The sequence below is a fragment of the Biomphalaria glabrata genome, chromosome 2 (genome assembly GCF_947242115.1).
Source record: "Biomphalaria glabrata chromosome 2, xgBioGlab47.1, whole genome shotgun sequence".
NCBI lineage: Eukaryota > Metazoa > Mollusca > Gastropoda > Planorbidae > Biomphalaria > Biomphalaria glabrata.
In genome coordinates, this window is record NC_074712.1 from 3,900,574 (window position 1) to 3,927,912 (window position 27,339).

At 36.8% G+C, this 27,339-nt stretch overlaps 1 protein-coding gene across 6 annotated transcripts in view; it reads left to right on the top strand.

The window, feature by feature from the left end:
* The window catches only part of LOC106057959 (caskin-2-like), a 258,135-nt gene extending 235,620 nt beyond the window's left edge, over nt 1-22,515 (top strand). For 5 of the 6 annotated variants that reach the window (XM_056018782.1, XM_056018784.1, XM_056018785.1 and 2 more), the window contains 7 exons: nt 927-1,133; nt 2,411-2,521; nt 3,053-3,154; nt 4,129-4,267; nt 12,730-15,153; nt 17,191-17,296; nt 18,124-22,515. In XM_056018782.1, coding sequence (XP_055874757.1) covers nt 927-1,133; nt 2,411-2,521; nt 3,053-3,154; nt 4,129-4,267; nt 12,730-15,153; nt 17,191-17,296; nt 18,124-18,229 — 3,195 coding nt within the window. In that variant the 3' untranslated portion in view covers nt 18,230-22,515. The remainder of the gene's footprint in view (nt 1-926; nt 1,134-2,410; nt 2,522-3,052; nt 3,155-4,128; nt 4,268-12,729; nt 15,154-17,190; nt 17,297-18,123) is intronic. The other variant, XM_056018783.1, reaches the window with a different exon arrangement.
* The last annotated feature ends 4,824 nt before the right edge of the window (nt 22,516-27,339 follow it).

Here is a 27,339-nt window from a genome sequence, read left to right on the forward strand (position 1 = left end):
GCATCTAAAAGTTCTCTCCCCCTTTTAGTTTTTTGATTAAACTGCCCTCGTCTAACGAGTGACTGTCCTCTTTCTTCGTTTTATGTTCAATTTTGTAACGGTTGCACAGACTTTTTTTTTTTCGCGGCATTTTTAAAATGAAAAAGTTGGCGTACTTTCAAATGTAACATTGGAATCTTTCTGTATGTGTGTGTTGTTGTTTTTTAATTGACAAGTGACAAGCTTGCCACAATCCATCAGTCACATGATCTTTTATTATTGTTTGCCTTTTTTAGATGCCACACTTTCCCGCCAATTATGTCACGAGCTCGTGCTTCTTGCTTGGTGTCTGCTAATCCAAACAGAACATGCTGCTTTGCTTATCAGCATCATTCTGTACACGGGGATTGGTTCTTAAGATTGTTGGAATCTCATTCTCGTGTCAACTTATTCCCGCCTTTTTTTGGAGCAATGGACGCCAGGATGTATCCATTTCTAACTTTTTTCCGAGCTTTCCCCTCGAGGGGACTTTTCTCTTACTCTTCCCCTTTACATTTTGACCTTCAAACAAAGAGATACAAAAAATAGTCGACTTATTTTTCGTTATATTTCAATCCCTGTATGATTGGCTTGACCCAGTCAGCACTCTATTCGACACTTTGTTATAATCGACTCTCTATTTTATATTCCACTTCAACGGTATATTATACTCGACTCCTTATATGTTGTACTCGACTTTCTTGTGTTATTTTCGATACCCTGTATACTGTTTGACTTACTCTACGTTTATTGGACTTTATGTATGTTATGTCCGACTTTTGTTCGTCTCTACGTATGTCATATGCACTCACTTTATGTATAATTCGATTTCAGAGGTATTTTAAAAGTCACTTCCATGTATTTCATATTAGACTTCTGTTATGTTATATTCGATTCCTGTGTATTAGTTCCTCCAGCCCACCCACAACTTCATCAACATCCACGTCAACAACCAGCAGCACCGACTGTCCGGCCAGAGCTACGAGTCCGGCGTTTCCTCCAGACAGAGCTACCACAGTACGTCCAGCTCCAGCCTCGGTAGCCTGGACCGTCTGGAGGAGCCTGGCTACACCTCCACCATCAACGTCCTCCAGCTGTTCCAGGCCGGCGTGCCTGTAAGTACAACTCACAACTTGATTATCTTCTTATACGTTACGGACGTTTCTGCACTCACAAAAAAATAAGATAATTACGTCCTATGTTAAACTCTACTTAGTCATTAGTTTTCCTGGCAAATCTTTCCATGTTCTATTAGCTTAAAAAAAACAAAAACATTTATACGAATTTGTCCTAGCATAAGGAACAAGAAATGTACTTTTACCTTTGTCACTTGTTGATTATTCTTTCATAATTAGGTGGCCCCCATATATATATATAACTGTACATATTTTTTACTGTACCAATAGTGCACCGTTTAAGTTTATCAAAATGTGTCACACTCCCTGCCTATCTTGGAAGGCAATAATATAAGTTTTTTACAAGCTCGTATTAAATGTCTGTCTGTCTGTCAGGGTAGTATTCTTTTACCATTTTTTTTCTCCCCTTTCCATTTTCGGATCAAGTTTAAATTTTGCATAATTATCCATTGTCGATGACAAGACGGGAATGGATCAAAACATTAACCAATTAGTTTATCAATTAGTGGTACTTAATTCATTTACTTTTATGTAGGCAAAGGAGATAAAGCTTGCAATATGGAGAGAATATGGCATCCAGTGAATGGTGCGCTCCCTTCACTCTATTTGTATGGACTTTATGTTTGGTTTGAATGGTCTAGTGATTGAACTGAAGTAGGCTCGCGTGTTGTTTATTGACTCGGGATCGATCATCTCTCTAAGTGTATCCTATTCAAACGGGGTTCAAACATTTTTTTAGAGTAGAATCAGACAGCCAAGCTGCTGGTCACTTTAATGAGCTGTGGTCCACAAAAACAGATACAAATATTATACACCGTCCCGTTAACGTTTGGGTTTCATTACAAAATAGTTTCTTTCAATGGCGTTCAGTAGTTCATTCATTCGCTACTGAAATTTGGCGTTTTGACACTTTGTATTTTCTGTATTTGGCTAACTTGTGGTCCCTTTGTGTTGTATTTTTTTGTATTTGGCTAACCCTAACTTTGTGGTCACTTTGCTTTTTCTGTATTTGGCTAACTTGTGGTCACTCTGTATTGTATTTTTTGTATTGTATTTTTTGTATTTGGCTAACTTCTGGTCACTTTGTATTGTATTTTTTGTATTTGACTAACTTGTGGTGTTGTGGTCACTTAGTATTTTCTGTATTTGGCTTACTTGTGGTCACTTTGTATTTTTCTGTATTTGGCTAACTTGTGGTCACTTTGTATTTTCTGTATTTGGCTAACTTATGGTCACTTTGTGACTTTTGCCTACAGGACAACGAGGTGCTCCATGCCTGGCTCCATGAACTTGGCTTTGTGGAGTACTATCCTTTGTTTTATCAAGCCGGCTACGATATGCCCACCATCTCCCGTATGACCCCTGAGGTAAGTTATACCAGAGTTCACCATCTCACACACGACCCCCAAATGACTGGTAAGATTACTTCCCACTCACTCACATATATATTTACACACACACATATATTTGCTGAAATATTTATACTTTTAAACACGCTTACAAACAGTGACACAGATGTTTTCATTTAATAATCCATTACATAGGAAATATTTTGTGTAACATTTTCTCCTGTATTTCCTTTTATTCTACATCGTTGATTGGAATCACTTAGAAATGGGATTATAGGGCAGAAAGTTCAAGTGTCAAGTCAAGCTCCTACTTATGTTGCCTGCAAATAACATTATTTTTATTTGTATGCATGTACATGTTGACCTAATACGTTTCCAAATCTACAATACATATAAAGAAAGACGTTTATTGGCACATATTCGCACTTTGTCAAAATTAATCGTGCCCACAATAGCTTAACCACACAAACAAACACACACGTTTTTCGTTTGCTCTTTGTACTATAATGTCCTACAATTAAGTCCTCATTTTCTTTGTTGTTTCTTTAGGACTTGACTGCCATTGGTATCACAAAGCCTGCACACAGAAAACGTCTCAAGAGTGAGATCGCTCGTCTCAACATCCACGATGGAATACCCGACTATAAGCCTGTAGGTTTGGCTTTCTAAATATTATTAAAACCTAAATAGATGAATAAAATGAAGCTTATCAGCCTATGAGCTAGAGGTTCCTTCCAACTATGTCCAGATTGAGTTGTGGGATTCCTTAGTAATTGTTTCCTTTTAGACTAGGATCAGAATTTCTGGAGTCCAATTTTTTATTTTTTTATTTTGCAGAGACAGACTGTAATGTCTCTTAGTCCAGTCTGCTACTTGTATATCAGCTCAGCGTCCCTTGTAATGCCCCCCCCCCCTCTTTAGGTCCAAATATAGAAGTGTATGCCCATCTTTTTCAAGTAACTTTTCTATTATTTTCTGCTTGTGTTCAGATTTGTGGTTGATTTTTGAGTCTCACTCTAAACCGGGAAAGAATTGTATCTTATATATTACAGACGTTTATTATATAATACAGAGGTTTATTATATATTACAGACGGTTGATTTAAAAAAGAAGATAGGCCTAATTACAGTCTTAAGCATTTCATGTGTCGATCTTGCCATGCCTGTTAATCAATGACTTTGCTAAGTTGTTGGTTTTCCTGTCTGATTCAGGCAACCCATTCCATTCTCTAATGGGGACTGTGAGAATTTTGTGTGATTCCACATTAGAAAGGACTCCATTAAGTCAGCACAGTTGTCTCCCATTCAGTGAGAATAAAAGTTTATATTAAAGAGAAAATGTTTCATATGCAACAAATGTTAGATGGTCAAGTTCACCAAGAAAATGTTTCATATGCAACTAATGTTAGATGGTCAAGTTCAACAAGAAAATGTTTCATATGCAACTAATGTTACATGGTCAAGTTCAACAAGAAAATGTTTCATATGCAACTAATGTTAGATGGTCAAGTTCACCAAGAAAATGTTTCATATGCAACTAATGTTGGATGGTCAAGTTCACCCCCTTCCTTTTTTTTTTCCTCCAATGTCTCTTGCATAAAAGTTTCAACAATTGACTGTCCACAGAATGACCTCATGGAGTGGCTCCACCTGCTGGGGCTTGGCACCTACCTGGACACGCTCTGTGGTCAGGGCTATGACAACATCGATTACGTCACTGACATCACCTGGGAGGACCTGGAAGAGATTGGAATACAAAAACTAGGTCAGTTGTGTTTGAATCTTTCAAATTATATAGATCCTGCAATAGTGGGGGGGGGGGGAGGAGATTGATTGAAACTGGTAAGCTCCCTGAAAACAGAGTTTGGTTTCGCCCACTGCCTCTTCCCAGCAAATGCCTACAAATTTTAGGTCTTCTAAGAAGGTGCAACGCCATGGAACATGAGATAGTTATGTTTCTTAAAAACTATACAAAGGATTCAAGCCACATTTATTTCATACGAGGCAATACAAAATGCATGTTTGGGTAGAGTATATGGTGTCAGTTAAATACGGTTTTAGTGTTAATATAATAATGTATAATTGATTATTGGATAAATGGTCACTTGAAATCAATGGCTAGGCACCCAGATTTTCATGGACATGTGTATTGGCCACAGACTCATTCACCAAAGGAAATACTTCCATTTGCAATGATGTTATGGAGTAATGAAATCTAATTTTCTTTGTGGTATTTTCTCAAATATCTCCTTTTCATTTTCATAAGACCTTTTCATTATAGGTACCACTTTTTTTCTTGAGGACCACACACACACACACACATAGATACACACAGTGTTTTTTTTTTGTGACTGTACGCACCGGGTACAGTGTGCCAGCACCTTTTTCAATGTGGGAAAAAAATATTTTTCTTGCATTTTAATGTCAATTATTAATTTATTAGTAGTTAAAAGTTAGGCAATCCATCACTGAGTACCGGCACCTATTTTTTATATTTTTTTTTTACAAAAAAAAAAAAAGCACTGGATACATATCACTCTGAATCCTCATAAACATTTGGCAGTTCCTTGTCTGACATCAATCCAATTACTTTGTACCCACATACTCCAGTTTGAGAATCATGTCTTTGTATAACAACATTGAAAATATTTTGTTAGAGAAGACTCATACGGAATGTTCTAGATTTGTGTGCTGTAGAAATTAAATGGATTTTCCTCCCAATTTAACATAAGAAATACATTGACCTCGGTGTTGCTCCCTTCCAATAGACATTTTAAGTGTTCTAAACCAGAGACATCCCGCCACTGGAAATATTTGACTTACTTGACTTGATCCTGTGTACTCCCAGGGGAGCATAGGGCCGCTACCAAACCGCTCCACCGAGCTCGGTTCTGAGCAGCTTTCTTCATCTGCTCCCATCTCATTCCAGTACCCTCAGCTTCACTGATGATTGACATTGCTTGGGTCTGCTGCCCAATTTCCTCTTTCCTTGCGGATTCCAATCAAGTGCCTGCCTTGCAACATTGGCAGCTGGTTTTCGCAGGGTGTGTCCTATCCAGCTCCAATTTCGCTTTGTGATGTCTTGGCCTATGGGCTTTTGTCTAGTTCTCTCCCACAAATTGACAGTATCTTTTCCTAATATCCGGCTTAAGCATCTGTTAACAAAGATCTGGAGCTTTTCCATTTTTTTTTTTAGTGACTCTCCGTGTTTCTGAACCGTATAGAAGGACAGACTTAACGTTTGTATTATAGATTCGTATTTTGTTATGTAGAGATAGTGCCTTAGAGCGCAAGATTGCAGGAAGAGTTGAAAGGGCAGACCTAGCTTTATTGATCCGAATGAGTATATCATTATCAACTCCGCCGTCTGGAAATATTTGGGCACTGGACAATGGGGTAGTTCCGGATCTCTTCTCAGTCACGTGGGTGTGTTGTTTACATTATAACCTCATTGATTTCATTGTCATTTAAACATGAAAATAGTCTAGATCTAGACATCTTTAAGTAATAAAAAGTATATTACAATAATTCACTAATTTTTATGATTATTTAGTAGGTCTACTAGATCTAGGCTAGCACTAAATCTAGATCTACATCTTATCATAGCAAGATATTGCCATTATTGCCATGTATAAGACCACAGTCGCGTGACTTTTTATAAAGTAGGTCAGAGATTCGGAACTACCTCATTGGATACGTTTGGGCACCTCTGCCTTTCCTCTACATACCAATATGTATACATGATGCATTTCTAAAAAGCGTGATGGCCCCACACCCTTTTCTTTTTTGGTCTCTGGACTAGGTTCCTTCCTGTTTTGTCTTTCCCATGACATCATACGTTTAGTTTCAATATAGGTACCGACACCCTTTAATGATCCTTGTTATCTATGTAGGCTTAAAGTTCATCTGTTTTAATGGCCGACGGTTAGCGAGAGTGTCATGTGGCCAGAACAACGACAGGCTGCCTTTACTTCCTCAGTATAAATAGCTGTTTAAAAGAAAGAAAAAGTTAACACTATTTTGTTTGATTTCTGAATAAGGAAAATGTGTGCCTAAATATGTGTTTATCTCCGCCTTATTTTAACAAGGGCGCTTACTCTGCTAACACTCCTGCACAGCCTGTTACTTCCCTTCGTCATGCGTGTGTGCGTGCTATGTGTATGTGTGTTTTGTGTGTGCTTTATTAACCCAAATAGTTATCCGCGCTTCCGGAAGGGGTTACAAACTACAATTATTTCTGTCAGCGTAAAAACTATGCAGAGTTCGGTTAACCTGTTTTTTGTTTGTATCCTTTTTACTCTGTTTCAACGTTTCTCAACCTGATGTTTTTTAAGTAAACCAAATGAATCTCAAATTAGTGGAGACACGGCTAACCAGCCACATTATAATAGGGTTGAGAGAAGCTGTGAGTGAGTTTATATATATATATAATACATACATATTTATAGAAATAGGTGCAAGGTTGTTTACTGAAGGGAGACTTGGTAGAAAATAAAATGGTGTCTATGTCTAAACTTAGATGACCTGGAAGGTGCAAACACCAAACAACCTTGTCACCGTTTTTTTCTAACGCCGCACCTATTGTAATTTTTTTTGACGTCTAATTTACATAGGTGAGACTTCAGTGTTTGGATTACTTGACATTGAAGTAGTTCGTGTGATTCAAACTTGATCACTGCATTCTGTTGCTATTGAGGTCATTCAACACACGTGAGCAGGGGGGACAATGAAGTCAACTGAAGGACAAACCACGAGGCTCACTGCCGAGGCCGTGTCGAGGGTTTTAAACATGACGAGATGACACCACTTTTGAATTGTGGGACCTCATTAATTAAGCCTTAATGTCTGCCTGTGCTAATGAACCTCTTCCAGCTCGCGTCGTCTTGTTTATCAAACACAGGAGGGCGCCCTTGCAACTCCTCTTCATTTTTTTTTGTTTTACCCTCATCTAATACCTCCTGCCCCCTCTTTCACAACAGTCTCTTTGCCTGTTCGGCTATTTACCTGCGTGTATAAATCTACGTATACAAATTACGTGGGGGGGTGAGGGGGGAGAGCAGAAAGAGAGGGGAGGGGGGTGGATTGTTTATCACCGATGTATACAAGCTCTGAATAAAGAAAGCTGCAAGATAAGCTGGCTGTAAGCTGGTCAATCTAAGGACCTGAACAAGGGAGGAGCTGTGTTGCATAGGTGGGAGGGAGATGTGGAACGATTAACTCCCCCTCCCACCCATACCCACCCAATTTTTTATCATCCACCTATTAATAATGAATAATAAATTGGCACTTTATTTATTATTTGTATCTTTCTTTTCTTGGGCGTTTTCATTAAGCTGACCTTTTTTTTTTTGGCGACCTTATTTTTTTTTTATCCCTGGTGATTCTTCTCTGTAGGCCCATGCGATGCGAGTATATAAACAGATAAGGAGTTGGTGGAGTCTCCTATGTCTGTGTGTGTGTGTGTGTGGATATACGTGCGAGTGTGTTCCGACGCAAAACAGAGAGGTGCATTTCTTATTCAGAGTTGCATCCCCGTTGATTCACGAGTTAATTCAGTGACGTGATTTCTGGCCTTTTTACTGACATTTCAGTTTGTGCTCTCAGGTTCTGTGTGTGTGTGTGTTGTCTAGATCTAGTTAGAGACAGCTCTCGGGACTCATCTGTTGTTGAGCTGTAGGGCGAGTACAAGTGCTCTCCTTGTGGACTGTTCGCACTTTTGTTTTTATTCCAGTGTACTTTCTTTGATGTCTTGGTGTCGAGACACATTTTAAACGAGTTTTTTTTTTTTTTTCATAGAAAGACTTTTTTTTTTAAATAAAATTTTAATTCGGATCTATACAATTTCATTGTATTGGTAAGTTGTTTATAAAGTATTGAGATCTACGTCTAGTGTACGTGTGCCCAGGGATTCAAAGTGTGGCCTAATCGATCACGGCTTTTTACAAAAACTTAGATCTATATCAATTCTCTCTGTCTGTCTTAAAGTATGTACACGTTATTTCTCCCACACCCAGTCTCGGATCAAGTTGACACTTTGTACAATTATTCATTGGCGAAGACAATACATATATCAATAAAATAGATATCCAATTAGTTGATTAGTTACCAGTAATTAATTATTTTGTTTGATGCCAACAAAGAAAATAAAGTCTACAGCATTCATAGATATAGCTAAAGGTGAGGGGGATTAGTCCCCCTTAGCTATTGCCCATGTTATTTCTTCCACACCCATTCTTGGATCAAGTTGAAACTTTAAACCCATTGTACCTAACAAGACATGAATCAATTAAAAATTTAAGTAGGCCCCTACGTGTTGGTAATTTATGTATACATTTTTTTTTTTTTGGTTTGATAAAAAAAGGGAAAGAACTTCTCCTCTATTGGGATATATAGTTGGTTGTTAATTGAGTTGTTCCCCTTAGATAAGCTTTTGTTTTTATGTATTTTTATTTATTTTATTTTTTTGGTGAAACGTGAATTTTACTTGATTAATTGATTTTGAATTAGGCACTATATTTTCAAAAATATTTATTTGACCTTTATCTCTTTTGCTTTTACCCATTGATGGTCTCCATTATTAATAAGTAGGCAGCTGCTGCTTCCTCTATTTCAGCGGTTCACACCCTTTTAAGGTCAGCGACCCCTTTTTTTACAATCTCCCACTCTGCCGCAAACCCCCCCCCCCCAGACACACACAACAATAGAAGAATAGACAATAACAATCCTTATTTTTAATGGTCTTAGGTGACCCCTGGCAAATCGTCAATCGACCCTCAAGGGGGTCGCGACCCACAGGTTGAGAACCCCTGCTCTATTTGGAAGATGCTACTGTCGGCCGTTGTGCTGGCAATAATACACACTTGCATGCTTTTGTCATATCGTAAATCTCGTAAACTACGCTTTAATACACTCTAACATCGCATCAACTGAATTTGAATATCTTTGATTGAGTTTCAGAGCTGGCTCGATTTGAGATTTGGATTGTTATCGAAATCTCGTTTATTTACTGGTGTTATGTTCTTGTTTACCTGTAGTAAAGTCAATAATCACATGTGCCTGCGCGTCCCAAAGTCTCCAACAGAACAGGTTGTACCAGTTCAAACGATGAATCGAGCGTGAAATGCAGTTCTAGCATAACACCCCCCCCCCCCCAAAAAAAAAGGGTGGCGGTGGAAACTATTTGTTACAGGAGCGTTCTCTTTCTTCAAGTTACACACTAAACTAACAAACGATTTTTTATTTCCATTCATAATGGCAACTATAGTGACACGTGCAAGTTTCCTTTGTTTCGTTTGCCAGTTCATGTAGTTCTCTAACTAGAGGAGGGAGGGGGGGGGGTCCTAACTGGCTCTGACAAATGGCCTTTTTATTTTTCATTAAATACATTATTGTTCTAGTGATTGGAAATTTTGATTTAGATTTCTTCCAATTCTCTCCGCTTCCAAGTCGTCTTAGATTTGTGTGTCGCAGATTTGTGTGTCGTCGATTTGTGTGTCGTCGATTTGTGTGTCGTAGATTTGTGTGTCGCTTATCAGGGTGCCACCTTTTTTAATTTCTGTGTGAACATATTTTTTTAATATTGGTTAGAGAGCTCGTTTCATGAACAAATCCGAGGTTTCTCTGTATTTATAGTACGGTTATGTGGAATTATGGTTAGGGTTAGGGGACACACCTCTTCAAATAAATTCCAAAGACTTTTATTATAATAGTTTATCCTGATGTTGAGCCTGTATTTTGTGGATGGGCTTTAAACTAAGTCACAGAGGTCACATCTATTATATAAAGTAGAATGTAAGGAGTATTTATGTATGTCCTTTATAGAAATAAAAATCGCTTGACCCCAATCTTAATAAAACTTGGCATCAACGTTCATTAGATAATAGTAGTGATCTTAAAATATAGTCATTTGTCCTACAAGACAGTTTACTAGGTTTGGGTCAATAAGGCATCCTAAGTAGATTTTGAACTATTAAAACAATATAAAAAGCTTTTATTATAAAACAAAACAAACTAAAAAAAAACACAAAGAAAAAAAACAAAGCAAAGCCAGGTATAAAAAACATAGACAATCGTTCATATAAGTGGCCCAGTCGGGTTTTCCCATGAGAAACTCGGGACTCCATTAAGTCTGTTAAGTTGAAGTGAGTACGTCGTAGGCGCTTTACCGCGTGTTAGCCATTTTAAATAAACACACACAATGTTTCACATGTGTTACTTTTTTACTTTTATACTAGAATATATTAAAAGTTTTAGGTCTTAGATCTTTTTACAGGTGTAGGCAGATTTGATGATTTTTTTCAGCGTTTGCTCAGAAAAAAAGAAAAGTCGGTCAGTCATTCCAATCAATCGACTTGTGATAAAACGATTCTATTTACAGTGCGTTGTAGTGAAATCGAGTCCTGTTCATTACATTCTGGTATCGATTTCTCAGTAAACTCTTACTTCTGATTCTTAATGAAATCCAAACCAGGCATTTGATATTATTGTTAATTATTCTCTTAATGTGTTCTTTCGGGTTGGCCAACTGAGTTGGTTCACACGTGTGTATGTGTTAACCTACATTATTTGGAAGTACTCCTTTAAAAATATATTATGTTGATTCCTTAATTAAGTTCCGTACATCGAAGAATCAAGAGAGAAATGTCAAAAGTTTACAATCACAGTTCTAGCTGCAATATAATCGATTACAATCAATGTAATCAACTACACACTTTCACGATTCCACTCTATGAATTTGTCCATTTGTATTTCTGTTTCTGTCTATTATTGTGTTTTCGTTTCTATGTTGGTTTACTTTTGGAGAGAGTCCAATCTTTATAGTGGTTAGTGAATACTTTGCTATTGGATGAATTGTACCCACGTGGTCTTACGTCATTCTTGTCACTCAAATGTAGGCCTACATCTGGGAGTTATGTGCCCGACACTCATACAGAAATATGACGAAGAGGGCAAACTTCGTTACATTTAGCAACTTGATCAAGAGCTGTTGTGGTCAAGATTGCATTGTGAAGTACAGCGTCCTGTGGTCATTGTCTCATGTCCGCGAAATGTCCCTAAGGCCTGGGTTGAGACACAGTTCGTTGATATAAATATTTAGTCGGTTACGCTTCTCCCCCGCTAACACGTCTTGAGAAACTGTGTCCTGGCATGGATGACTAACTCTAATCTGTTGCTTTCCCTTCTTGTCATGTCTTAGCAGACGATAAACTGTGTCACAGTGACACCTTCCATTATTGCCGACGTTTACAACACTTTTAGATAAACAAAATTTAGTCTCAAATCCCCCAATTTTCTGAAATTTAGTCTCAAATCCCCCAATTTTCTGGATACCCTGCATTAAATAACGAGCCTGTAATTCGAGAGATTTAATTATCCTTTTGCAGTACATCGGAACATCAAATGTTGTGTAGGCCTATTTTTAGAGCGTATACCAAATTTGCAGAAATTTTCACGATGAATTAAACAATATCAAGGACACAAAATTGAACTCGAAAATTGCCAACTAAATAAAAGTTACAAACAGAAGTGCTTAGAAAATGTGATGCTGTAGTGTTCAGGACATTCATGATTCAACTTTTCAAATGATCTTGCTTAGCAACACTTTATGTTGTACACCAGATACCTCTAAAAGCTTGCGATTTAGAAAGCTTCTGAGAGTCATTTGTTTCTGTGGCTGATAGTTAACGAGGATGTCATGTGGCCAGCACAATGACCAACCACCTTTACTTTCCCCCAACTAAAGTCAGGCACCAATTGGTTGGGCTCAGAGGCGCCCTAAAGATCCTGAAATTCAAAATCGTAGCCTTCATTGAGATAGAGATTTGAACACAGAACCCCACTCAGACATATGTTAAATATAATAGAAAAAGGTTCTGGCACAACAGTTTAGGTTTGAGTTTTCCATAAATATAAGTTGATAAAAAACAAGATCATTAGAAATAACTAATATAAGTTTATTTAGATCAATCAATCAATAGAGAATAGTAAAGTACTTTATAAAGCTGCTGTTGTTGTAGTTGGTTTGTTTGTTTGTTTGTTTGTTGTTGTTTTTTTTTTATACATTTTGACGTTTAAAGTTAACATTTATTGTTAAATATCAAATTATTTCTCTTTTTTTTTTACTAGCATTTTAGCATTTTTCATGTAACATTCTAGTTGTTAAGTAGGAACATGTTTTTTTTTAATTAAGTCAATGTTAATCTTAACCTTTTTTTGACTATATTACAGGTCACCAGAAGAAGATCATGCTGGCTATAGACAGGCTGAAGAGGATTACCAGTGGGGGGAAGAGGTTGTCATCTGTGGATGGTCGGACTGCATCATTGGAGCTGTTGGAGCCACCCCCACCAGCTCCCCCCATTACAGGGAGATGGTCTGGTAGTGAGATGACTGCCATCCCACAGCACGTGTATGAAACCACGATGGGCGGGGCGCGCCCCAAGAAGTCCCCATCGGGAGACAGCATTAGCACTATCAGCAGCGGAAACAGTGGGAGCAGTGTGGGGAGCGGTGGCGCAGCTGGACAGGGGGAAATGAGGGTCATTCCCTTGCCCAGGGAGGATGCTGGACTTGCAGGAGCAACTCCTTACAGACACAACTCAACGGGGAGCGCTGGAAGTTTGCAGCCTGACATAGTGGCCATCCAGGTCAAGAGGAACACAAGGTCAAGTACATCGGAAGACAAGAGGGACAGTAATGGTCAGCCACTCATGTATCACTCGTTTCAAGGGTCGACTAGAAGATCTTCTGAAAACGATGTGTTTTTAGACAACACTGGGAAAGTATTGGATGAGAATGACTTTGCAACATATCAAGTGGCACTAGACAAACGCAATCCTGTCCCCAAGGCGATGGTCAAGTCTGAATCTGAGAAACACGAGTCGGAGATTAATACTGATGGAAATAAAAGTTTGTATTACAGTGCGACTCATGTCAAACCAGGTCCAAACAATAACAACAACATGGCTCGGGTAGATGCCCGAGAACATATTTATGATACTCCGCAGATTGTTCCTCCGCACATATCCCAGACTGCAATGAATGTCTCACTGACTGGGTCCTTGCATATCAATACAGAGAATGATTCAACGTTTTCTGGTCAGCCCAAGTCTTTGTCCCCTGGAGGCAAAGGGGCTAAGAAAATACCTCCTCCTCCGCCTAAACGAACCCACTCTATAAGGGAGGAAACTAATCTACTGTCTCAGAGTGCACCTGCATCACCCAGCAGAAACTTGAATGCACCAACAACAATAACAGTTTCTGCCTCTGTGCACCCTCAGCCCACTACAATTGTTGCTGCTTTAAAGCAGCCTCCACCTCCTGTCATGCAGAAGCCCCAGAAGCCACATTCACCATCTGTGGCAAACAAGTTTCAGCAGCAGATTCAGACACATCCCCAGCAGCCCATGCTCCCACCACAACAACAACAGCAGCAGCAACCTCAGCATTACCAGCAACAGACCCAATCTACGCTCAACGCTCCAGCTGTGGCCCAGAAGCCTCTGTCTCCCAAGCCTGGAACTGCTCCAAAACTAATAGTAGCAGCTACACCCATCTCTCCACAGCCTGCCCCTTCCTCCCAGCAGCCTCCAGTGTTTGCCAAGCCCAAGGTCATCATTCAGCCACAAGTGCAGCAGCAGGCACAGCCAAAATCACCAGTGCCACCCAAGTCTCCGATGGCAATGGCCAACATGCCTAAACCTCAACAACAGCTGCCTTACATAGCACAAGTTCACCCATCACAGCAGCATCCTCCATCTCAGCCATCATCTCCACATCCTGCCACAAATATCCCCGCTGCCCATACTGGACAGCCTCAAGTTCAGGCATTTGCCAGCTGCGTAAAAAGCTTGTCTGAAAAGTTCGGCAAGAAAACAGAGGAAGAAGATCAGTTCCCCGACAATGTGTCAACTGACAGCGACGATTTCCCTCCTCCACCGCCACCAATTGCTATGGATATCATCACTCCAAAAATACACAACTATGGAATACCTTCCTTACGAGGGAAAGGAGAGTATGGCATGCACCAGCGTGATTATGGAAATAAACCCAGGCCCAACCAGCCAGGGCCACGGAATTTCATTCCACCAGGCAGCTCTGCTATGAATCATCCTCGCCTTGCAGGTAATGTAATGCCTGTACTGCCCACACCTAAACCATCCCCCAACACTCACCCTGGGCCAATCGGTGGAGTCCAGCTGCGTAAGCATCCAAATGCTCTTTCGGTAACCAGTGGGTCTCCAGCTGGCAGTGAGCATGAGAGCACACCAGAGCATGACACCATGCATGCCATATGCCACGACAAGCGTAGCGAGTCGACCACCAGCTTCGAATCAAACTCATCCTCCTCGAGCATAGACTCCAACACTCTGCCATTCGCTAATGAAAATGTTGGGACCATAAAGCAAAGAGCCGCCAACGCTAAACCCTCCATTGTCCAGACTGTGGACATGGATGGTGGACATAGGAATGTGGACCTTAACCCCAATGTGTTTGACAATGAATCTCTAAAATATTCAAACTCCTCATCTCAGTACAAATCACACACGCAGCATATGACTATCAATGAGCAGTCAAGGTCATCAGGTTACAATGGAAGCATGCCACCCACACATGTACAAAATAAAGTCAACAAACCACCCAACCCCTCAGGTAAGGTCAACCATCTTACTTCATACATTAATCTTAGAACGAAAAGAGTTTTAATACATTGTAGATCAGGGGTTCTTAACCTGTTGGTCGCGACCCCTTTGGGGGTTGATTGACTATTTGCCAGGGGTCGCCTAAGGCCATCGAAAATATGGATTGTTTTTGTCCATTCTTCTATTGCTGTATGTGTGTTTGGGAGGGGGGGTCACGGCAGAGTGGGGGATTGTAAAAAGGGTCGCCGAGCCTAAAAGGTTGAGAACTGCTGTTGTAGATGAATACTAAAGATAAAGGGAAGTAACTGAAAAAAGGAACAAATTAATAAATCCATATTTCTCCAAATTTATTTTTTTTTTAAGAAATTTATGATGAATGATTGATTAGCATACACTTCAAGTTCCCATTTCTTTGTGTTGTCTGTTTTTTCAATTGTTTGTTTGGTTGATTACAGATTTCTTGGTAGATATAGAGATATAAACATAAAGTTTTGGTGTTTGTCAAAGGAATGTCATTAAAAAAAGAATGTTTTTAAGGTTTAGTTTGTTCTGGTACTTGCAACAGCTACTTAATGATTTCTTCTTCTTCATTCTCGTTTTACATGTTGGAGGGTTCAGGATCAGTAATCCTATATCTGAGATCATTTGCGCAGTAGTTTCCAGATCAGGCAGTTCTCCGTATAGTTTTTCTTCAATGAGAGGGTTGTGGGGTCAGAGTCTTGTTCATGCCTTTTGATATAGTATGCAGCTTTGAAGGACATGGTCAGCATTCTCTGGTAATGCTCCATAAGGACAAGTTTAGCTCGTCCCGACATTAGCTTCCGGAACATATGTTGTCTCATTCTGTTGTATTCGGTTCTGAGTTGAAAAATTATGCATTGGTCATGTCGAGATAGCTTATAATAGTCAATGATGTCTTCCATTCTGAAGATTAAAGATGACAGCAAATGACTCTGCAAACCCAGTTGCAAGCTGTAAATTCTCCACATCTGATGCAGACAAAGCCATTGTTCGCTGGGGGGTCTATTTATGTTTTATTTTGTCTTCTGCACCTGTCTTCAAGAAGGTTTTTCTTTGGGTCTCAAGTGTGTGTCCGGTGGCTTTTGTGAGAACTCTCCAACTGTGTCTTTCAGAGACTATCTTCTGCCAACTAGTTTCCTCTATGCTATGAGGGCATAATGGCTTCTGAGTTGAGCTTTATAGCCCTTATGGGGGGCATCTTTGTAACGCCATCCTTCTTTAAGCTCGTCAAACTAGATCGCTTTTGACATGTGGCTGTCCCCCTTGCAGGGTAATTGTCAGACCCAGTGCAGCTGTCAAATGATAGCAACTCTTTTGCTCGGGGTGAGGGGGGTAATTGGACATTACATAGGTTTTGCAAAACTCTTAAGGCATCCAGATTGTGCTTGGTATTTTTATAGTGAATTGCGGATTGGGCAGACAAACACAATTTATAGGCCAAATGTTTATAAGCCAAATGTCAACCACAGTGGCTCATTAGTCTGAGATGACTGTGGACAGCAGATTGTTGTAGACTGGCTGCTGACCAAGACTATGGAGCCCAGTCTGACCCTCAACTGCAGATATAATTCCTGATAGCAGCTTCATCATGTAGACACAGTTAATAAAACAACTACTTATGATCCTATGATAGCATATACTTTTAAATTTTTTTGGAAGCTTAGTCTGTATATTGTTTGCACTTATCTATAAAACAGTGCAATTGATCCCCAAAGTGCTGAATGAATATGTGTATAAACCCATTTTTTTAAATTAACTTTTTTTTTCATTAGTTATTGTGTATATTAGTAAAATTAGACAAATAAATTAACTGAATTAGTAGAATATATCTTATTTTTGTAGACTATATTAAACTATATCTTCAAACACAAACATTTTTTGATGCCTCAAATAAGTTGAAAGTATGTAGCAGAACTGTTTTTTTAAAAGTCATTTATTTCACTTTCTTAAAATAAACTTTGACTAAATTCTGATGAACACCAGTTGGAAATAATTGAACAATATCTGTTTTAAAACAATCTTCCAGGTGCAATAAGAGCCCCAGTACCAAACCCTAAACCCATGCTGAGTCCTAAACCCTCCAGACCAATCTCTGAACCTTCAGATGTGTTGCCTCCACTTCCTGCAGAAAGGTTTGTCCAACTGTTTGTTTGTTTGTTCTTGAATTTTATTTTTGCATGTGTGGCACAGACCATGGTAAGAGCAAGGGTGTTAACCAAGAATTGAATTTGTCTTTTCTTTAAAATTACAGACATTACTTCAAAAGAGATGATTATATCCTTTGTCATTCAATATTAGTATTTAAAAAAAAAAATAATTTAAAATATTTATGACATGCAATCATGTGCTCTAGAATTCACTAAGGTAAATGGAGCCACGGTGGCCGAGTAGTAAAGCGCTTTGCTTCTGAGCCAGAGGTCCCGGGTTCAAATCCTGGTGAAGACGAGGAATTTCAATTTCAGGATCTTAGGGTGCCTCTGAGTCCAGCCAGCTGTAATGGGTACCCAACATAAGTTGGGAAAAAGTAAAGGCACAGGTTGTGCTGGCCACATGACACCCTCATTATCATTGGGCCACAGAAACAGATGACCTTTACATCATCTGCCCTATAAATTGCAAGGTCTGAAAGGAACTTTTCTGCTAAATAGAAAAGAAGGTTCCCATCATGATTTATAACTTATTGAATAATTTCCTCATGGATAATAAAATTATTTATAGACTATTATTATAGGGTTTGTAAATATTTTACAAATGGTGCAATAGTTGCCCTACAGTTACTTTATGAGATGTTGGCAAGACTGAGGGGATTAGTTTATTTTGTAGTTGTCAGTAGAACCAGCTCTGCTGACCTTTGACTTGGTGATTGTCAAACTAAGAGATCCCATACTTTATAGCAACCTTGACATTCTTAGTTACCTATCTTTGACATTTTATAACTTGTGTCTGTTTATAATTGCAGTCAAAAGCCAGTCAGTTCTGGGAATGTTTTAAGTGACATTGATGACATGCTACAAGGACTTACAGATGAACTGGATGCCATGCTAGAACAGGAGATGAACAGCTGATGACCTACATTTCATCATTAGCGATTCACATAATTATTTATTGTTGTTTTTTTTTTTGGTTTTGTTACATTTGTTGCTTTAAAAATAGAATCTGTTCATCAAAACTTGTGTTTGCTTTAAGTTATAATCACCATGTGAAACTGTACAGAGTTTTTATTTATTGAACTTTGGAACAAAACATTTTCATTTTGCTTTGACATTTGTAGTGATATCTAGGTTTTGTTTCTATTATGTTGTGGTACAAATTGACAGTGTAGTTTTATTGGTGCATGACTGGTCACTTGAAGGATGTTTGATATTCTTTCAAAATTAAATAGGATCTGAAGACTTGATAGTTAACAACTCATTTTCCAATCAGAAAGTCCATTGTTTCAAATCTTGGATAATTTTTTTTTGTTTTAGAATTAGTTATACCCCAGAAATCATATTAAGAAAACTGCTGACTTCATTGATGTCATTCAAAAACTGGACTTGGAAGAATATTTAATTCATGAGCAAATTATGTTATGAGAATCAGCGTGTATTATGTATTAAGATGAAGGTCTCTGTAGTTAATACAGTATATTAACTTGTCAACAATTTCGAGCATTACATTTAGGTAATGATAGTTGACAAGTAACCATTGAATTAACTTATTATGATTAAAGAATTCTGATTCCTGTGGATGAAATATGGAATCTATAGCTTTAACAAAGGCAAACCATCTTCAAATTAGAGTTATAGTTATACATACATTTTAAACATATCTATTTTTAAGACATTTTGAAAACATTAGTAAGATTCAAAGGCACCCTTAATGAGTTATAAATGGGAACATTGGCCCCACACCTTTGGGGGGGGGGGGGGGGGCGCCTTGCGATAAAAATAATCTTTTGTGACCATCATATATGATACTCGCCCATGGCCCTGTCCACTGCTAAGGTTGCCTCCTAAATCAGGTTTACTTCTGTCCCTTTAAAAACTAGCTATTATGAATTCACTTCTTCTATAGTTGAGTTGTGCTAGTTTATCATATTTGGGCCCATAGGCTGAATGTTAATAAGATTCTATATAAGTCACAGCACAATGACTTTTGGTAGTTTCATGTTGTTGAGTCAAGTGTACATATTAATTGAAAATTAATAAACATTGAAGTTCTTGTTGACCTTTTGACCTCTTGTCATTATGTTAGTCATATCAGTCTGTTGGCTTAGGAATATAATGCAAGTGATCAAAATTATTTGCAATAATGTTTATGCTGTTGTTCTTTTTGTATCAAGACTACAGACAAATTTATTAAGAAATGAAGATAAAAGAAATATATCCCAGAATTCATAGTTATATATATTGTATCTCCCATAATTCCATGTATATTCAGTGACTTATTATTTTATTAATACATTAGTGTAAATGTACTTAACTTAAAAAAAACAAAAGATTCAATTAATTGCATGTTTTTGTTGGTGTACATCTTGAAAGCTTTGGCACAACTAGAATGACAGGGCATCCTTTTTCACCCAAACAGGGCCCCGTGTTAAAACATGAATTTTTTTTTTCTGTTAATGTTCACTCCATCATCGAGTTTTAAAATAATCTTCATTCTATTTTCAATGAAATGGCACTTCTCACCGTATGCAAAACCTTTGATGTTAATGATCTCCCCTTGGCAGAGTAGACGTATACATTCACTGAAATGCTTACAAAGCATTTATAGAAAGAATAATGTTAACATACCAAATGTGCATAATTTAATATTCTTTTTTGAATATGTAATAAATATTTAGGCTAAGGTTGTGTAAAAAAGTAATTTACTTTCTGTACATTTGATGATCTTTTACTGCACTTGTAGTTGTTTTTTTTTTAAATGTTGTGTGTACTGTCATTTCAAACATACTGTAAACTCTTTGTCAAAAGCTGTACATAATTAGAATAATAAATTTAAGTCTGCCAAAACTTTGTTGAAGTGAATACAAGTAAAATAAAATCATTTAGAATAACTAAAGAAGTCTTTAATTTTTCTGCCCTAACAGTGTAACGTGTGAAATTACAAACATGAACACACAAAAAAAAGTAATATTTATTGCTTTGTACGTTTAATTATTAAGATATGTTACCAAGTGAACATTTTTTGCTGAATTAAAGATAATTTTAAGAGATAGTTGGCCTGGTCAGACAATATTGAAGTTTACTTATTACTGTCTTGCCAGGAAGTGATTTTTTTTTTTAAGTTGAATAAATACAAGTTTGAACATGCCTTAATGGCATTCAGTTTTATTGTTTGCCTAATTATTGCAAGCACCTCAAGAGTGAAGGTCGATTAAAATTTTGCCTTGTTTTTTTTTCTTATTAAATTTTTAAACAAAAACTCTGATAAAAGAATTGTTTGTGAAATAAGACCTCCATGTTTAAAAGAAAATATAGATTTATATACTTTATCTAGTGGTTTGCATTTTGGACTGTCATCCAATGGTCCTGAGTTCAAACCCTGCCCTGCCATTCTTCCGGGGGAGGGGGGGGGATGTTTGGGCTAGGATGTAATAATCTTCATTTCTGAAAGAATGTCCAAAACTTGTAAAACAAATAAAATTGGATAGTTGGAAAAAATATTTGTAAAATTGCTATAACCTATTTTGTGATTGTTACTTTTTTTTTTTCATTTCATTGATGGTATGTTTACAGTTAGGCTGATTTTATCTTGTACAAGGCTGATTTTATCTTGTACAATTTTCACACCCACCTCTGCACTCAGCACTATATGGTTGACAAAAGTTGTGCATCATTTTTTATCAAGTGAACAAGTAAAACTGAAAAGTGCAATTATTATTTTTGAATTAACAGCAAAACATTACCTCCGATGAATATTTTTAGCTAGCCAAGTGATGTGTTCCCTGGCCAGAGTTTTTAATCTTGTGAAACTAAATGTCTTTGTATGTCTTCACTGACATTTTAAAAATCTCAATTGATGTGATAAAATTCCTTAATGTTTTCATTTTTTTTATTAGAAATATCAATTTTTCAAAATCTAACAGATGTATACCTTTTTATAGTTGGAATGAATTGTAAAGAAAATAATAATTTTTTTGATATGTTTGATTTTATCTAAGTCAACAATATAATAGACAACAGTAAAACGTTGATTATCTGGATTAATTGTGTTTGGGGTCTCTCCGGATACTTGATCATCCATATAATCTAATGCAGAATATTATAAACAGACCATTTCGCCAATTATGTAAGGAAAGTTTATAATGGAATATCGAGCCATACATAAACAAAAAATTTAAGTGAAATATACAGCGAACAAAGGGTGGCACATAGTAGCCTAACTTTATAGAGATCTAAATTCTGATCTTGCGCTGTATCAACGTGATCATTTCTGCCAAGTTTCGAATTCTTTTAAAGAACAACAATGGATTAGGTAGCATCCTGAAAAAAGGCAGTTCAGGTATTTGACATCCGTTAATCAACATTCTACTGTATTTCTATTAGATCTGCTAGTTTATATTGAATCGTGTATTTCTCTAAGAAGGGAGAGAACACTTTCTTTAAAGTATCTAAGGATTATGGAACTTGAAAAATGGATTTAGGATTGGCTCTGTACGAGCGTCTCATGATGGTGATTTATTTCTGTTCTCCTGATTTGTCTTTCTTTCATTTGTTTGTTGATCATTCACTTTGGCTGTGATGTTGGATTTGATAGCATTGTACAATAAAATGTATAGAGCAGTGCAGTGAAGTTCAACTCAAATTACACACTCTTAAGTTGCCAAATACTTTTTGTTCTTGTGTGATTTCATTTCTCATGGCTTAAAAACAAAAAATGTTTTTTCTGAAGAAATCTGAACATTTATTGTGTAAATAGTATTACCATAAATTATGATTAAATTTTTAATCTTTTTTTTTAGGATGTCATATTAGATTGTAATGCTAAGTTTTTTAAAAAAATGGTCATGTACACCATAAAGTGTAAAAGTTTAGTTTAGTAAATGTTTATTAAGCCAATTTATATATAATATTTTATATAGAAGTTATCGCCAAGGGTTAGTTTACTATTCAAATATAGGTAGAATTGACTTGCACAAAAATTGTGTTGAGTATATATATTAACCTATATTATTATATTGTTTTAGTTGTGAAAATATATCTATGTTTTACATCACTAAATTCATAGAATATATTGTTTCTTAAATTACAATTTTTAGAAAAAATTCTTATTTTGTAAACCATTTTTAAAGATGTTAGGTTTCTTAAAATCACTGTTACAGTCTAAAATTAAAATTGCAATATGCACCAAGGGTTCAATGATTTTAAAAAATTGAATTAACTTATTTATATTCTTAGTTGGTTTCTAGGCATAATACATTTTTATTTGTTTTGCATTAGTATGTTATTTCTAAATCACTGTTACAGTCTAAAATTAAAATTGCAATAGGCACCAAGAAATGAATGATTTAAAAAAATTGAATTAACTTATCCTATATTCCTAGTTGGTTTCTAGGCATGAGACATTTTTTTTTTGTTTTGCATTAGTATGTTATTTCTAAATGCGCTGATGAGTTATGAAAAGCTAAGGGAGGAAATTTCATGTTACAAAAGTTTCAGAAATAGTGAATGAATTCCCTCCACTAAAATCTCCATTTTGTTTACTAACTTTGCTTAGCTAGATCTAATCATCATGTTTACAAAAATATGGTACTTCTGTGCTGTTAGATGATATATAGATCTATAAAACTTTATTTTAAATAGAGAGTATGGAAGAATTTTAACTAGTTTAGTTTTCTTACACAAATATTAATTTCTCTTTGTTTTTGTTTTTTTAAATTGTTTTAGCACTGACCCATATTTATGCACTTATTTAAACATCATCTCATGTCCTCTATCGTGACCCCTAAGGTGTCTACCCCGCCTCTCCCAAACCTAGATGTACATAATGAGAAATGTAGATGTACATTTTTTGTTTTCATTTTATCATTTGATGTATTTATGTAGGTCAGACCTGTGTATAAGTTTGTGTTGGTTGTCTTCTTTTGAACTGAGCTCACAATGGGATGGAAACTTAAAACTAACTATGATGTCATCTCAATGTTTATGTCACAGGCCTATATATATATATATATATATATATATATATATATATATATATGATATAATACATATAGGTCAGTGGTTTATACTTAGAACTTTTAGCTGTCATCATGTCTTCATTGGTTTTTGTTATTGACTGGAACTGAAGTGACAGTTCTAGTTTTTTGACATTATGAAAAATAAATAATGAAACAATAATGACTTCTTTTAATTTTTTTTTTATTTTGAATTAAACTGCACAAACAATATAGACCTGTATGTTATTTACAATTGTTTTTAAAACTTATCTTCAATGTAAACAAAAAATCCCTTTTATACCTTGCTGCCTTTAAGGAGATCAGACCTTGCTGTCTATTAGGGGATAAGACCTTGCTGTCTAGAGCCAATAAGACCTTGCTGTCTATTAGAGGATCAGACCTTGCTATCTATTAGGAGATCAGACCTTGGTGTCTATTAGAGGATCAGACCTTGCTGTCTATTAGGGGATCAGACCTTGCTGTCTATAGCCAATAAGACCTTGCTGTCTATTAGGGGATCAGACCTTGATATCTATTAGTGGATCAGACCTTGCTGTCTATTAGGGGATCAGACCTTGCTGTCTATTAGGGGATCAGACCTTGCTATCTATTAGGGGATAAGATGTTGCTGTCTATTAGGGGATCAGACCTTGCTGTCTATAGCCAATAAGACCTTGCTGTCTATTATGGGATCAGACCTTGCTGTCTATTAGGGGATCAGACCTTGCTGTCTATTATGGGATCAGACCTTGCTGTCTATGAGGTGATCATACCTTGCTGTCCATTAGTGAGGAGATCAGACCCACTGGCGGATCCAGAACTTCGGAGTGGGGGGGGGGGCGATTTTTTCCCAGACCCTAACCCTAAGCATAAACGCGCTTACAGTATATATATAACTCTCAAAGTTATGCATATATTAGAATGTTTAAAAAAGCAGTGTTTCTCAACCGTCGGCGAAAAAAGCATACAAAAACAGCAACGTTGAGGCCTTTCTCTTGACAGCTGGGGGAGCGCTGTAAGCTCCCCCAGTGGGGATCGGGGCGAAGCCCCGACGCCAAAATCGTTTTTTTTTTTTGCTTTCTTCACTGCAGAACCGCATTCTCCTGACATCCACAGCTCATTATTTATCCTATTTAAAAAAAAGCATCTTTTGAATAATGTTTTACTTGAAAATATTCTAATATGAATCTATAGGCCCTTACTACCTTGCAAATACAAACGATTTGTTCCTTGAAAAAATAAGATACCTCACATATTATTTCGATTAAGGCTTTGAGGATCGCAGTCGAAAAAAAAATTGAAAAAAAAAAAGCCATGTTGAGGCCTTTCCCTAGATAGCTAGTGGGTCTGGGGGTCTGAGGCCTTTCTCTTGACAGCTAGGGGGTCTGGGGGAGCGCTGTAAGCTCCCCCATTGAGGATCGGGGCGAAGCCCCGACGCCAAAATCGTTTTCTTGCATTCTTCACCGCAGAAACGCATTTTCCTGACAATCTACAGCTTATTATTCATCCTATTAAGTTAGGACCTTGTGAATAATGTTTTACTTGAAAAATATTCTAATATGATTTTACATGCTCTTACTACATCGCAAATACAATAATAACTTATATAACTTAATAAAATACAAGAATAACTTTGAGGAACGAAAAAACATCTATTCAAAAAATAATAATTTAAAAAAAAAAACTCTTTTGTAAGTGATACACTTTGTTCAGTAGGCATGTTTGTAATTTGGTTTGTTACAGAACTATAATTTAAAGCTCTAAAAAAACATTTTGGAAGTGGGAGGAGAAATTAAGTGAACCAATTAGATTTTACTCTAAATTTTTTTCATTTTTAGTATTCAAGCATAAATTGTGAGTTATTGTCCCAAATATTTTTTTTTACTACAGAAAAATATCAGTTTGAGTAAAGGTTGAAAAGATGACCAGGAAAATAATATTTGGGTTCAGAACTCATCTCAATTGTTACTCTTATTATGAAAAATGTTCGTATGAATTTTCCAAAAAAAAGTCTTTATAAAATAACTAAGATGAATTCGTGTGCAATTACATAAACTCTGTCGCCACATTTGACTTTTCTGTTTTAAAACGTCATCTTTTCATCCGACATTATTTACAAATGGATTAAAACATCAATATATAGCTTATATTATATAGATATTCAACTAACTTTGTTCAAAAACTATGATTTCTCTATAATTCATTCTGGGGGCTAGAGTGGGGAGGGCAGCAGAAGCAATCGCCCCCCCCCCCCCGCCTACACCTCACCGAATCGGCTAAGATACCAGAAGTATAGCAACATAATATAAAAATTATATTGCAATTCAACTAATTTTGTTCACAAACTATGATTCCTAATTAAAAGTAGGACCGCTCCCCCCCCCACTCAAAGGGTTTAGGTTGGAAGGGCTGCAGCTGTATTCGCCCCCCTCCCCCCACACCCAATCGGCTAACAGGGGAACAACATAATATAAAGATCGGTTAAAATATCAATAACAAGTTTTAATTATATAGATATTTAATTGATTCCGTTGACAAGCTGTGATTTCTACTAATAAATTGGACCGCCCCCCCCCCCACTCGAAAGTTTATAATTAGTATATATTATTAACATAACTAATAAATTCGTATACAAATTGTGTGATTTCTTTACTAAAAGTCGCCCGTCCTCCCCCCGAGTGTGGGGGCGATCGCCCCTACCGCCCCCCCCCCCCCCCTGGATCCGCCAGTGATCAGACCTTGATGTCTATAGGCGAAAATACCTTGTTTCCATGCGGTACAGATTGGTGTTGGGTGTATTTGACCCATTGTAATTATCAAAAAGTATTATTATTAAAAACAGAAATGTTATCTATAAAGCAAGTTTTTCTCTGCTTCTTTGATTTGAGAAGAGCCTTGACAATATCATTTAGAGCTATGGTGTTGCTATTTCAGGTTTTTTTAAGAGGTCAAATTCAAGTGTTTCTATTTTGGCCACACTTTTATTTAATAACCTTTAATCTTTGAATATACTTTTGTGTATGATTGTCCTCATCCAGTAGGCCTACTTCTGGCCAAAAGAAAGTAAAGCAAAGAAGTCACAAACAGATGGCAATGATCGAAAACAGGGTTTAAATAGCTATAACTTATTAAATAACTATAGCACTAACTCATTAAATGGTATATTGTCTTATAAATTACAGAAATTCTATGTCACTACCAGGGTCGAGTTTCGTTAAAGAGAAACAAAATCCATTGTATTCCCTTTATCAGTGTCCACCGAGGAATTTTCTGGTGATGTGGCAGGTCTGCAGCAGTACCGCCCTCTGACAGGCAACGAGAATCTTAAGGGCCTTGAAGGTATCTGTGAGGTCAGTTGTCATTATCCCCTCGGTTGATATAGCTACTGTATTTAATTTACATAACTAATTTACCAAATTGCATTAGTTCTGTAAAAAAAAATTCAGATTATTTGCAGAGGATTGCATAATATATAGAACAATAAAAACAACACAAAATACAGAAATTTTACAACGAGAATTAGATGAATTACAGAAACGGGAATCAAATTGGAGCATGTCTTTCCACCCAGAAAAAAAAATGTCAGTTATTAAGAGTAACAGAAAACTAAAACAAATAAATTCCACTTATCTTATTCATGGTAAACATGTAGGAAAAAAAAGATTAAAAATGCAAAATACCTAGGTGTCATGAAACCAGTGGCGTCACTAGGATGGGTGTCCCCCCCCCTCGTCCCCCTTCCCCCATTAAGAAATCCTGTTATTTTTTTTCGTTTGTTTGTTGAGCTGTAAGGCTAATTCACCTACGTTTTTTGAGTGTTGAAAAACTTTAAAATGGGTGTCTATTACATTTTAAAATTCAATTGTTTATTACAATTGATCTAATAGTTCACTGGGTTTGCCTAGTCTTCTGATACTATGCACTCATCGTTAATCTTCGGAATTGAAGACATTGTCGTTAATCTATAGTTCAATGTTGCAACAATGCAACTATAACTAAATTACAATGTTGTTTTTTCTTGATTTCAAA